At 53.0% G+C, this 12307-nt stretch overlaps 1 protein-coding gene across 13 annotated transcripts in view; it reads right to left on the bottom strand.

Moving 5' to 3' along the window:
- The window catches only part of CAMK2B (calcium/calmodulin dependent protein kinase II beta), a 137409-nt gene that overhangs the window by 72013 nt on the left and 53089 nt on the right, over window positions 1–12307 (bottom strand). For all 13 annotated transcript variants that reach the window (XM_050937443.1, XM_050937445.1, XM_050937446.1 and 10 more), the window contains exons 3-4: window positions 6093–6152; window positions 496–550 (exon numbers count right to left, since the gene is read on the bottom strand). In XM_050937443.1, coding sequence (XP_050793400.1) covers window positions 496–550; window positions 6093–6152 — 115 coding nt within the window. The remainder of the gene's footprint in view (window positions 1–495; window positions 551–6092; window positions 6153–12307) is intronic.

Here is a 12307-nt window from a genome sequence, read left to right as displayed (position 1 = left end):
GTGTCTAGCACAACAGAGAGAGTCAAGCGTCTTGCTCCGGACAGACAGCAGTGGGAAGAATGGGGCCCCTTGGGTACAGCAGATTCTAAGACCAAGACTAGCCCGACAGGGTCCTGGTCCAGGAGTAGGAGCTCCAGCAATGTAAATTGGAACGGTAACCTCCCTCCCCAGCCCAGGAGAAGCAGAGAGAAAGACAAATCTCCAAGGGGGTAGAGACGAGATTCTCCTTCTCGCCCAGAGGGGGAAAAGCTCCCAAGCCCCTTCCAGCCTATGCCATAGCCCCCGCCCCATCTCACCCTCACACCAATCCCCTCCCTGACAGCTGCTTCAGGGCACCCGGGCTAGAACTGAATTCAAACTTTTGGAAAAGCACAGCCAGACACGGCTGTCCTGAATTCCCTGTTACAGCAAATGAACTCTGCTATGGCAGGTTCTGAGGGTGAATTAAGAGCCGTGTGCCCCAGAACCCCCCACCGCGGCTCTTTAGCTACTTACAAATCAAAGATGAGGTAGTGGAAGCCCTCCTCGGATATGCTGTCGTGGAGACGAACTGCAAAGGAGCACAAGCGTCAGCTGTTGCCTTGCTCTAGGAACAGGTGCCCAGATGGAGCCCTGAGGACTGGCCCCTCACTAGTTCGCAGGACGATGCCTCCCACAAGACGTGTTTCCAGAGGCTTACAGAGCTGCCACGACTCCCCTCCAGAATCGGGCACTAGCAACTGGGCCCAGGAACCCGTGGTGACACTTGGGCGGTCCAGGCACCAGCACTTGCACTTAAGCCTGCCTGGGAATCTTAGTTCTGGGGCACGGGGTTGGAGGGACAGTGCCAAGCCTGGAGCTCAGCTCAGAGAGTGATGCCCCCTGCTAGATCTGGGAGTTACCAAGACCCAGGGCCCCAAGGCTGGTCATTCAGTATCAATGGCAGACCTCAGTGCTAGGGCATGTGGTGCGTTACAGTACGTAGAGGACAAAGGATCTATCTGCTAGGGGCAGGCGGCCTAGGTGGATCACCACCCTCGGTAGCAGCTCCAGCCACCCAGCCCAAGAGAAGATGAGTTTTGCCATGGGCCCGAAAGCTTAGCATATCCAGGCTCTGGTGGAGTGAGGTCCTTCCCCAGCCTCCAGCACCACCACTGATCCTACTTACAGTGGCACTCCAGAGACATTCCCCAGACAGACGCCCCACCAGAGACCCCGTCTGCTCCCCCTAGAAGTTAAGCAGCAGCCAGTGTCCATTTCAGAGCACAAGGGTCTTCTACACTCTCTGCCCGCAACCCACTCAAGAAGCAAAGCGGACACCATATTGCACTAGCTGCAGCTTCCTTATGGTTCCACCACACAGCCTTGCCGAGCTCATCTCCGCGGGCAGGGCTGCAGGATGGACGGGATGCAGGCAGCCACACTTCCAAAAGGTGGGGTGCAGGCTAGTGCCCCATTGCTGGGGTGGTTTGGAGAGGTGGACGCCCATCCCCTTAGAAACTGAACTGAGAACCACAACTAACTACACATAGGAGCAGGGCAAGCTCAGGAAGAGAGGCTGAGTGGAGGATTGGTGCAGCAATGGCAAAAAGGGGGCCGGAGAAAAGGAACAGAATAGACACAGCTGGCCCCGGAGTACAGACACCCAGGGAGAGGCTCATTCCAGACAATCCATTTCCATTGGCAACTTGTCGGTTGCTTTGCAAACCACTTTTCCTGCTGTGACGAACTGGGAATGTTCTTAATGTTTTCTCTGAATACTGTGTTGGTGCCTCAGTGTCCCCTATGCAGTTCTTAAGTATCTAGGTGTTGGGATAAGGGTCTGTGGTTACTACAGAGCAAAGGGCCAGTGCACCTAAATGCCTGGCACTCTGTCTCCTAGCAACTGATGGCCTGGGCCCTTCCCCTGCAAGATGCCGACTGAAGGTGTTGGAGACAAAGAGATCAGGTGACCTCCCGGTCTAGGGAAGGAACTGAGCAGAGAAGGTGGGGCTAGAGGGGGTTGTTAGTCTGGAGCTGGATGGGGACGAGGAGCGAGGGCAGACGTGGGGGTCTGGTTCACTGCCCCCCAGAATGGACTCGGCCGAGGGGTCCGGTTTGCTGTATCTACAAGCTCTGTTTTAGATCCTGTTCGTCATCGAATAAACCTCTGTTTTACTGGCTGGCTGAGAGTCACATTTGACTGTGAAGTGCGGTGCAGGACCCCGCGGCTTCCCCAGGACCCCACCTCGGTGGACTCGCTGTGGGAAGCGCACAGAGGGGCAGAGGATGCTGAATGCTCCAAGGAGAGACCCAGGAGGTGAAGATGTGTGAGCTTCTTGCCCTGAACAAGTCTGCTCCAAGGGAGAGGAGGTTCCCCAAAGTCCTGCCTGGCTTGGTGGGGAGCAGTTCCAGAGCATCGCCCGGGGACTCCGTGACACCTGCCGTTGGAGCCCCAGGCCCTGGATCTGTGTGATTCAGATCCCAGTTAGATTCAGCGCCTAAAAGTCTAAGCCCAGAATCAGACTCTCGATGAGATCCAGGAGAGACGGGACCAGGAGAAACCAGGGAAAAGAACAAATGGGGGAAGTGTCCGGTTAGAAACACAAGAAGCGCGTGCTAAAGCCAGCACATGCGTCTCAAAGCTAATGCGCTGACACGTGGACTTGGCAGTGGTGAGAGCCCATAACTGGCACTGCAGGGGCTCCCCAGAGCTGGCTGAAGGGTGTGATGGAGTAGGGACTGTCTGTGTGGGGGATGGGAGAGCCGGGGAGGACTTTAGGGGAGGGACAGGACCTAAGCCTGTAACCTGAGTTAGGCACGGGGGAGGTGTGTCAGCACCTTTGCCCGGGAAGCTGGAAAAGGAAGGGGCCAGCTGGAGGGAGTTAGTTCAGTTTTGCTTTTGGGCTGGGTGGTTGGAATTCAGGGAATCCCAAGCTGGGGACTAAGCTTCCTGAACCTCCAGAAGGATTCAATTGAGGGGTCCTGGCTGTACCTACAAGCTCTGCTGTAGCCTGCGTTCCTGTTGTCCAATAAACCTTCTGTTTTACTGGCTGGCTGAGAGTCAGTGGGAGTCCCAGGAAGAGGGGTGCAGGGCTGGACTCCCCCACACTCGGTGACAAAGGGGAGCTCAGATACTTGGCGGGGGCAGTTCTGGCTGATCCTCCCTGCAGAGACTGGAGCTCTCCCCGAAATCAGCTTTCCTGATCAGTGACTTCAACGGGGCCTTCAACAGGACTTTCCCTAGCCCCTTCGTGACACCATCAGACCAGAAGGGATTTGACAAAGAGCTTGGGACTGTTCCACTGCCAAACAAAAGCAATCCGACTCCTCTGGAAGGAAGGGAAGCGACTCCAGCTTGAGGGAAGATGTTTTGGCTACTTGGACCCCTTTCTTGTATTTTCAACTTGTCCAGCCTCAGGGCAAGTTCATGTTAGAATGTGGTTAATTTAAGCTTGGGTGGGGTGGGAATGTTTTTTGCAATAATTACAACACGGCAAAGGTTCTGCTGACGAGTAGAAAGGGTGTCTAGTGAGAAAGGCAGATGTGGGGATGTGATGAAGTGGGAATGTTCGTGCTGTGTTATGTGAATGCTGAGTGGGGAGTATTGACCTGGGAAGGTTGCAGGGGAGTTGTGCTGGGACGGCCTGCCTTGGGGAAGGGAGCATACCTGAGCATGTAACCTGAGAACCCAGGAGGGGGGTTGGAGGCCAGGGAACACCTCTGCCCAGGAAACTGGACAAAGGCTGGGGGAGGAGCCGGGGGGAGGCTGAGTGAGAGGCTGGAGGGCTTTGCAGTTGGCTGGGAAATGGAGAGGGGCTCCCCAACGGGGCGTGGGCTTCCCAATGGGGCTGTGACCTCCCTGGGGGCCCCAGATGGACCTAACTAAAGGGGGCCCTGTTGTCTGTACCGGCAAGATCTGTTTTGGATTGTGTTCCTGTCATCTAAATAAACCTCTGCTTTACTGGCTGGATGAGAGTCACGTCTGACTGCGAAGTGGGGGTGCAGGACCCTATGGCTTCCCCAGGATCCCGCCTGCACGGACTCACTGTGGGAAGCGCACGGAGGGGCATACGCTGAATGCTCCAAGGAGAGACCCAGAAGGTGAAGCCATGGGAGCTTCTTGCCCTGAAGACAGTCTGCTCCATGGGAGAGGAGGCTCCCCAAAGTCCTGACTGGCTTTGTGGGGAGCAGTTCCAGAGCATCGCCCAGGGACTCTGTGACAGGGGATGACCTAAGTTCCTAGGGCCTCACGTGGCTATTAGTGCGAAAGGGAGCGTAAGACACTAGCAGCCCTGAATGGGTATACTGTACGCTCACAGCGGCCTGGTGTTGAGGGCTTCATAAGGAGCCAGGGACCCTATTATAGCGTCTCTTTGCCCTGAGGTGCTTGTCCACACTGACGTTTTCAACTGACTTGAGATAGAAAGCTAACTCTGGGCGATTAACACCATGGCTGGAGCCGGAACACTGGCTGGGGCGGGCTCTGAGTTACTACAGAGAATTCTTCCCCAGGTGTCTAGCTGGTGGGTCCTGCCTCCATGCTCAGGGTTAAACTGATCGCCAGATTTGGGGTCGGGAAGGAATTTCCCCCCCAGCTCAGACTGGCAGAGAGACCCTGGGGGGGTAATCACCTTTCTCTGCAGCATGGGGCATGGGTCACTTGCAGGTTTAAACTAGTGGAAATGGTGGATTCTCTGTAACTTGAAATCCGGAGTTGAGAACATCAGTGACTCAGCTAGAGGTTCGGGGTCTGTTACAGAGGTGAGCAGGTGAGGTTCTGTGGCCTGCGATGTGCAGGTGGTCAGACTGGAGGATCGTGATGGTCCCTTCTGGCTTTAAAGTCTATGTGTGAAGAACAGTCCAGACGTTCCCCAAACACTTGTTCCAGGACGCAAACATTTGTGGTTTGCCCCTTGCTGAGCTTGTGTGTGGCTGTCACACACACACACACACACACACACACACACACACACACACACACACACACACACACACACACACACACACACACACACACACACACACACACACTGCCCACAATTCACCTTCCCACGTCTCCCAATATCAGTTTCAGCCCATTATATAAACTGACTTTCTCCTGCACTTGTGGCCATCTTCACCTAGAGGGTGGCTGTGAGGACACAGTTTCCATAGCAACTGATGTACTGGGGGGGGGTGCAGAGGAAAACTAAGAACAACAACAAAAAAAAAAGAACAAGAACTGACGCAAATAAGTGGCATAATCAGAGCGCGCTGGTGCTGGGGGGGACTGTGAAGTTTTAATTGGCCACTTGCTTGGGAGGAAAGACCTGCCCAATGCTCTGCTGATTAAAACCTCCTGTTTTAATCACCCCCTTGCCAGCAGCAGCTGAGGACAGGCGTGGGCTTGTGGCCTTTTCCATAGGGCTGTTAACTTGGCCATTAGCAATGCAGTGCTGCGCTGGGCCCTGGATCTGCTCCCTCATGCTGCAATGGTTCCCTGGGGGGCTTGTATCACACCCCGTGCAGGGCGGAGCCTGGGCATGGGGACGCTGTGCTGCAGGAGGCAACCTGGCTGGTCAGAATCAGCCCGGGTTGCCAGCATTTATCCCCGTCAGCAGTTTCCCCGCATTTGAGCCGATGTCTTTAAATGAGCAAGAGACCGGCATGCAACAAGCACTGGTGCAGCCTGCAAGTTCTTTCTCCTCGCGCCGGATGGCTCCCGCATTCTTCCTCCGGTCTCAACGTGCTCCACCAGACCAGCTACCTGCACGCATGGGTAGCAGCCGCCTGCACTGGGTGACCGAGGACATAGCCAGAGACGCCCTTGCTGAGGTGTGAAATCTGCCGGCAGCATGTGCTGCCTCCTCCATCTCTGCTGAAGCTCTAAAACCCGGGTTTCCCAAGGACATGTCTGCACTGCTGGCTACTTCTACCCCATCTGGCTAGAGCTGGGTGAAGTTTTTGGGGTGAACCATACGTTCACCGGGACATGCATTTTGGGAGGGTGCCAATACTGTGAGCAAATTTGGGTCAAATTCAGGTCGTTTTGGGTCAACCAAAATCCCAAGGAGAGGCATCCTTCCTCCACCCCCTCCTCTGGCCCTCCTGGCGGGGTTGTCACCTTCCCCCGCCCCGCGGCAAGCACTCACCGATGTTGGAATGCTTCAGGAGACGGCAAATCCGGGCTTCGCGCTCCAACTTCTGATGATCTGGAAATGGAAGAGAGAACAAGCCCCGTTAATGGTATCACCTGATGCGTCAATGCCACATGCTCAGCAAGCCCTGGCGGGCTAGGGGCAAAGAAGGGCACTCATCACCTATCCCACTTATCATGGGCTGGCACTAGCGTGAAGTGCCACCAAGCACCCCCACCAGAGCCAAGTCTCCTGTCCTGAGAGCGGGACTGGGCCAAAGAGCATGGGCTTTAATACAGCAGACAGATTGGGGTGGGAGGAGAGGGTATCAGAAGCCAAGCTACATCAGCAATGCAGGCTGCAGAAGCCCCCTCTTCTCCTCCTTCCAGGAGCAGACGCTTGGCTCTCCAACGCACACAGGGCTGGGGACCGAAGGCCCAAGGCCACCAGGGATCACACGTGGGAGAGGGCTCTCAGGCAGGCCCAGGGTTGTGGACGGATGGATTTCAAGGCCAGAGGGCCTACCATGACCATCAAGTTTGCCCTCTTGCATCACACAAGCCAGAGAACCTCTGCCAGCGAGTCCTGCGGTACTGTGATTTCTTCTCCCCTGCCAGGGGCATCTCGCAAGCACATGGTGTTTAGAAAGACATCCGCTCTCGCTGCAAAGAGCCTGCATGGTGGAGAGTCCACCCCATCCCACCCTTGGAGAATCGGTTGTGGTGGCTACTCATCTCCCCACATCAGAAGCTGTGTCTGTTTCCAGTTTGAATTTTCCTAACATCAGCATACAGCCATTGGAGTGTGTCTGTTCAGCTAACATGTCCTGAACATTGGAAAGCTCCCTACAGACAGTGATCAAGTCACCTCTTCTCTTTGATTCCCTTACACCTGCTCTGTCAGGCCTCTGCCACTCAGCCGGGCCCTCTACACCACCAAGACGCGGGGCCACATCACCCCAGACTCACCCACAGACACCCCCAAAATTCTCAGTCAGTTCAAGCCTTCCCGCATCTCCCCAGTATCCTGGAAAAGCCTCCCCCAACCTGATACCCAAGGGAGGTTTCCCCCAGCCTGGCCAGCAGGCCTTCACTCTGCCCCCACAGGATCACTCTGTTGGGAGGGAGGGAAGGTGACTTCAAGTGCAGGAAGCAAATTGCCCAACGCAATGTTGGCCTTATTAATTGCATCCGAGCAGCCAGAAACAAGGCGGTAGCATGATCTCTGTAAACCAGCAGCAGCTGCTCCCTGTATTAGTGCTGACACATGGCAAGTCCTGTGGAGCTGTCTGACTAGGAGTCCAGGTGCGAAATTGTGGTGGACCCAGAGAAAATGGCACCATTTCTAAACGAAAGGCTAGGTACTGTGATGTTCTTATTGCCATCTCTATGGGCTAGCGTTAGGATTTTGTCGTCATCTTGTGTGTGAACTAGCACCTTAATGGTTAATGCCCTCTGTGATGGGTTGGATCACAGAACCTCCCTTGGGATCTGCCACTCGATGTGCCAAGACTTCCTGTGCTCCTGCTTTCCCTGCCAGCTCGGGACCCCAGCACCCTGTGTTGCTGAGCCAGACACACGTCTGCTCCAACAAAGACCTAGGGTCTGAATTACTTGCCCCAAAGTTGCAGGTTTACCTGAAAGCAGCTAACAGAAGTGTTCCTGTCTTTAACACTCAGATGCCCAACTTCCAATGGGGTCTAAACCCAAATAAATCCATTTTACCCTGTATAAAGCTTAAGTAGGGTAAACTCATAAACTGTTCGCCCTCTAGAGAGAGATGCATGGCTGTTTGCTCACCCAGGTATTAACACATACTCTGAGTTAATTAATAAGTAAAAAGTGATTTTATTAAATACAAAAAGTAGGATTTAAGTGGTTCCAAGTAGTAACAGACAGAACAAAGTAAGTCACCAAGGAAAATAAAATAAAACACACAAATCTATGTCTAATCAAACTGCATACAGATAATCTCACCCTCAGAGATGCTTCAGTAAGTTTTTTTCTCAGACTGGACACCTTCCAGGCCTGGGCACAATTCTTTCCCCTGGTACATCTCTTGTTCCAGCTCAGGTGGTAGCTAGGGGATTCTTCTATGATGGCTCCTCCCCTTTGTTCTGTTCCACCCCTTTATATATCTGTTGCATAAAGTGTGAATCCTTTGTCCCTCTTTGGGTTCCCACCCCTTCCTTCTCAATGGAAAAGAACCAGGTTAAAAATGGATTCCAGTTGAGGTGACATGATCACATATCACTGCAAGACTTCATTGCCCACTTGCCAGCATATAGGTATACAGGAAGGCTTACAGGTAAAACACACCCAACTGCAGATAATTGTCCTGGTTAATGGGAGTCATCAAGATTCTAAACCACCATTCAAGTATCAGAGGGGTAGCCGTGTTAGTCTGGATCTGTAAAAGCAGCAAAGAATCCTGTGGCACCTTATAGACTAACAGACGTTTTGGAGCATGAGCTCATGCTCCAAAACGTCTGTTAGTCTATAAGGTGCCACAGGATTCTTTGCTGCTTAAACCATCATTAATGGCGCACACTTTGCATAATTACAATAGGCCCTCAGAGTTATATTTCATATTTCTAGTTTCAGATACAAGAGTGATACATTTATACAAATAGGATGACCACACCCAGTAGATTATAAACTTTGTAATGATGCTTTACAAGAGACCTTTTGCATGAAGCATATTCCATTTACATTATATTCACTCAGTAGCATATTTTTATAAAACCATATAGACTGCAATGTCACACCCTTCTTGCCACAAGCTCTGCATGACATTCTGATTTAAAAAACATAACACTATCCATTCAACATGTTAGACTACACACTGGCTAACTGATAGATCTCCCAAACAGCCTGTTAACAGGGGATCACCACCTCATAGGGGTGTTTCTAGAGGGGCCCAACACTATTCAACATCTTTACCAGTGATCTGGAAGAAAATTTAGCTTCATTGCTGGTCAATTTAACAGGTGATACAAAAACTGGGGGAAGGGGTGGTAAATAATCATAGAATCATAGGGTTGGAAGAGCTCTCAGGAGGTCATTTAGTCCAACCCGCTGCTCAAAGCAGGACCAACACCAACTAAATCATCCCAGCAAGGGCTTTGTCAAGCTGGGCCTTAAAAACCTCTAAGGAAGGAGATTCCACCACTCCCTAGGTAACCCATTCCAGTGCTTCACCACCCTCCTAGTGAAATAATGTTTCCTAATATCCAGCCTAGAGCTCCCCACTGCAACTTGAGACCATTACTCCTTGTTCGGTCATCTGTCACCACTGAGAACAGCTGAGCTCCATCCTCTTTGGAACTCCACTTCAGGTAGTTGAAAGCTGTTATCAAATCCCCACCCACACCCCCACCACCCACACACACTCTTCTCTTCTGCAGACTAAATAAGCCCAGTTCCCTCAGCCTCTCCTCGTAAGTCATGTGCCCCAGCCCCCTAATTATTTTTGTTGCCCTCCGCTGAACTCTCTCCAGTTTGTCCACATCCTTTCTGTAGTGGGGGAACCAAAACTGGACACAATACTTCAGATGTGGCCTCACCAATGCCGAATAGAGGGGAATAATCATTTTCCTCGAGCTGCTGGCAGTGCTCCTATTAATACAGCCCAATATGCCATTAGCCTTCTTGGCAACAAGGGCACATTGCTAACTCATATCCATCTTCTCATCCACTGTAATCCCCAGGTCCTTTTCTGCAGAACTGCTGCTTAGCCAGTCAGTCCCTAATCTGTAGCAGTGCATGGGATTCTTCTGTCCTAAATGCAAGACTCTGCACTTGTCCTTGTTGAACCTCATCTGATTTCTTTTGGCCTGATCCTCCAGTTTGCCTAGGTCACTCCTATCCCTACCCTCCAATGTATCTACCTCTCCCCCCCAGTTTAGTGTCATCTGCGAACTTGCTGAGGGTGCAGTCCATCCCATCATCCAGATCATTAATGAAGATGTTGAACAAAACTGGCCCCAGGACTGACCCTTGGGGCACTCCGCTTGATACCGGCAAGAAAGGGAAAATCAGTTCCACAGAGCTTAGAAAGCCTGACTCAACCAAAGTCCATTGTAATACAGGGCCATCCACTTAGGAACAAAGAATGCAGGTCATGCTTGCTGGATCGGGGGCTGTCCCCTAGAAAGCTGCATCTCTGACAAGGTCTTGGGGGTCAGGGTAGACAAATAACTAAACACGAGCTCCCAGGGCAGTGCTGTTGCTAAGAGCTTCATGCTATCGTCAGCTGTAGAAACAGGGGACTAACGCGTAGGAGTTGAACTACCACTGTGCATCGCATCGGTAAGACTATTGCTGGAACGCGGTCTCCAGCTCCAGGCTCCACGCTTCCAAACGGATTCTGAGAAACTGGAAAGGGTCCAATGCAGAAGTGCAGGAACAAAGTGTGGGATGGAAAAGCTGCCTCGGGGTGAGGGACCAACAAGGGGGTGGGAAAGGGGCTTGCAATGGGAAACACCAGGATCCCCTGACCCTTGGTATCCGTGGAAACTCAGATGGATGGAGGTTTGTGCAGCATATGGCTGACAAACAAAGACAGAAAGGTAAGTATCCTCGGGGAATCTCGTCCCCCATGTGATGCGGGGGCGCAGGGCTCCCTGAACCACTTGAGTTCAACGCAGAATCAATGCAATATGGGCCGCAGTGTTTATCTCAGTAGACACTGCCTCTGAAGGTGCACCAGACTGTGTCTGGGCAAGCAGGGTTAGAAATCCACGGGGCGGCCTCCCGTGTGCAGGATGGGGCAGTGTAATGAGTATGCTCAAGGGCTGGAAAAACTCTCCTCTGAAGACAGGTTGGAAAGCTAGAGAAGACGAATAAGAGGAGCCAGAATAGAAGCATATAAAGTAATGGCTGGTCTAGAGAAGGGAGATCGGGGCATCTGTTCTCCCTGTCTCAGAATGCAAGGACAAAGGACAGTCAATGACATTAACAGGTGGCAAACTCAAAACTGTTGCAAGGAAATGCTTTTTTGCACAATGCATAGTGGACTGTGGAACTCTCTGCCACAAGATATCACAGGGGCAAAGATTCAAAGAGGGATAGGATAACAATATCTAGCGCTAGAATAATTACCGGTAACAGGCTTTAGAGAGGATATTAACACTCATGCTTTAGGGCTTAACCTAGTCTCTAACTATTAGGGGTCAGGAGGAAACCTAATGTGGGGGTAGGGGGGGAGAGAGAGATTACCCCACATCTGCTATTGTGAGTTTTTGCATCTTCCTTTGCAGCATCTGGTACTGCCACACTCAGAGACAGGACACTGGGCTAGATGCACTTTGGGTCTGCTCTAGTTTGGGGGGTGGGGAGATTGGAGGCCTACACCTGATGGTCCAGAAGGTGGTGAAAGACCCTCATAATTCCCCTGTGCTGCACAGGGGAGAGTGGGCTCCTTCCAGACTGATGGAGCCACCGACATGACGGGGCCACCTGCTGCACACCCTCCCGCCAGAGGCTGGTGGGAAAGAGATCTGTCTCAGCAGGTGCCCCCGTCACCCGACGCAGGGCTGGGCTCTTTCAGGGAAGAAGCCGTGGCTTGGGCCAGTACCTTGGATCAGCCTGGGGCCAAGGCTCACAGCCCTGGGGGTGGAGAGGAGCCAGCCATCCAGCCAGGGCACCAGCTGACAGGGCACTGGGAAGAGGCATCTCCTGCCATGCCTCCGCCAGGCTGCAGTTAGAGGGTGCCCCGCTGCTCTCTGCCCCCAGGGGAGAGGGAGACAGCCCACCCCTAGAGCGTAGGAACTTGTGCTAGAGCAGAGGAAGGGGCATGGACCCACGCTGGAGAGCTGCAGAGCACAGGAAGGGGCTCCCGCAGCCCAGGCGGTGCTGGATGGAGCCATTACAGAGCACATTCATCACCCCCTATTGTGCACTGGGCACAAGCCAAACTGTGCCGGACTGCGTAGAGCAGGGCCGAGTCAGACCTGAGCGGGGAGTGCACCAGAGAACTCCTAGGCCCTGTCGGAAGCAGTGCCAGCAACACAGGGCTTGGGAACCGGCCCACTGCACTGCTTCTCCCAGACACAATGCACACCCCAGGGCCTGACCACCACTTCTCCCGACACCTTTTGCAAGAAGTGGGGTGTGAAGCACAGTGCCCCGTCCCCAGCTCACGGAGGTCAGTTCTGCCTCCCTAAATGCCCCCGCTGCTTTAGCTGGAGATGACTCTCTGCACAGCCTCCGCTCATCGGCAGCGTGGTG

This window comes from Gopherus flavomarginatus, chromosome 2 (genome assembly GCF_025201925.1).
Source record: "Gopherus flavomarginatus isolate rGopFla2 chromosome 2, rGopFla2.mat.asm, whole genome shotgun sequence".
NCBI classification, from domain to species: domain Eukaryota; kingdom Metazoa; phylum Chordata; order Testudines; family Testudinidae; genus Gopherus; species Gopherus flavomarginatus.
This window is presented reverse-complemented; position numbering and strand designations above follow the sequence as displayed.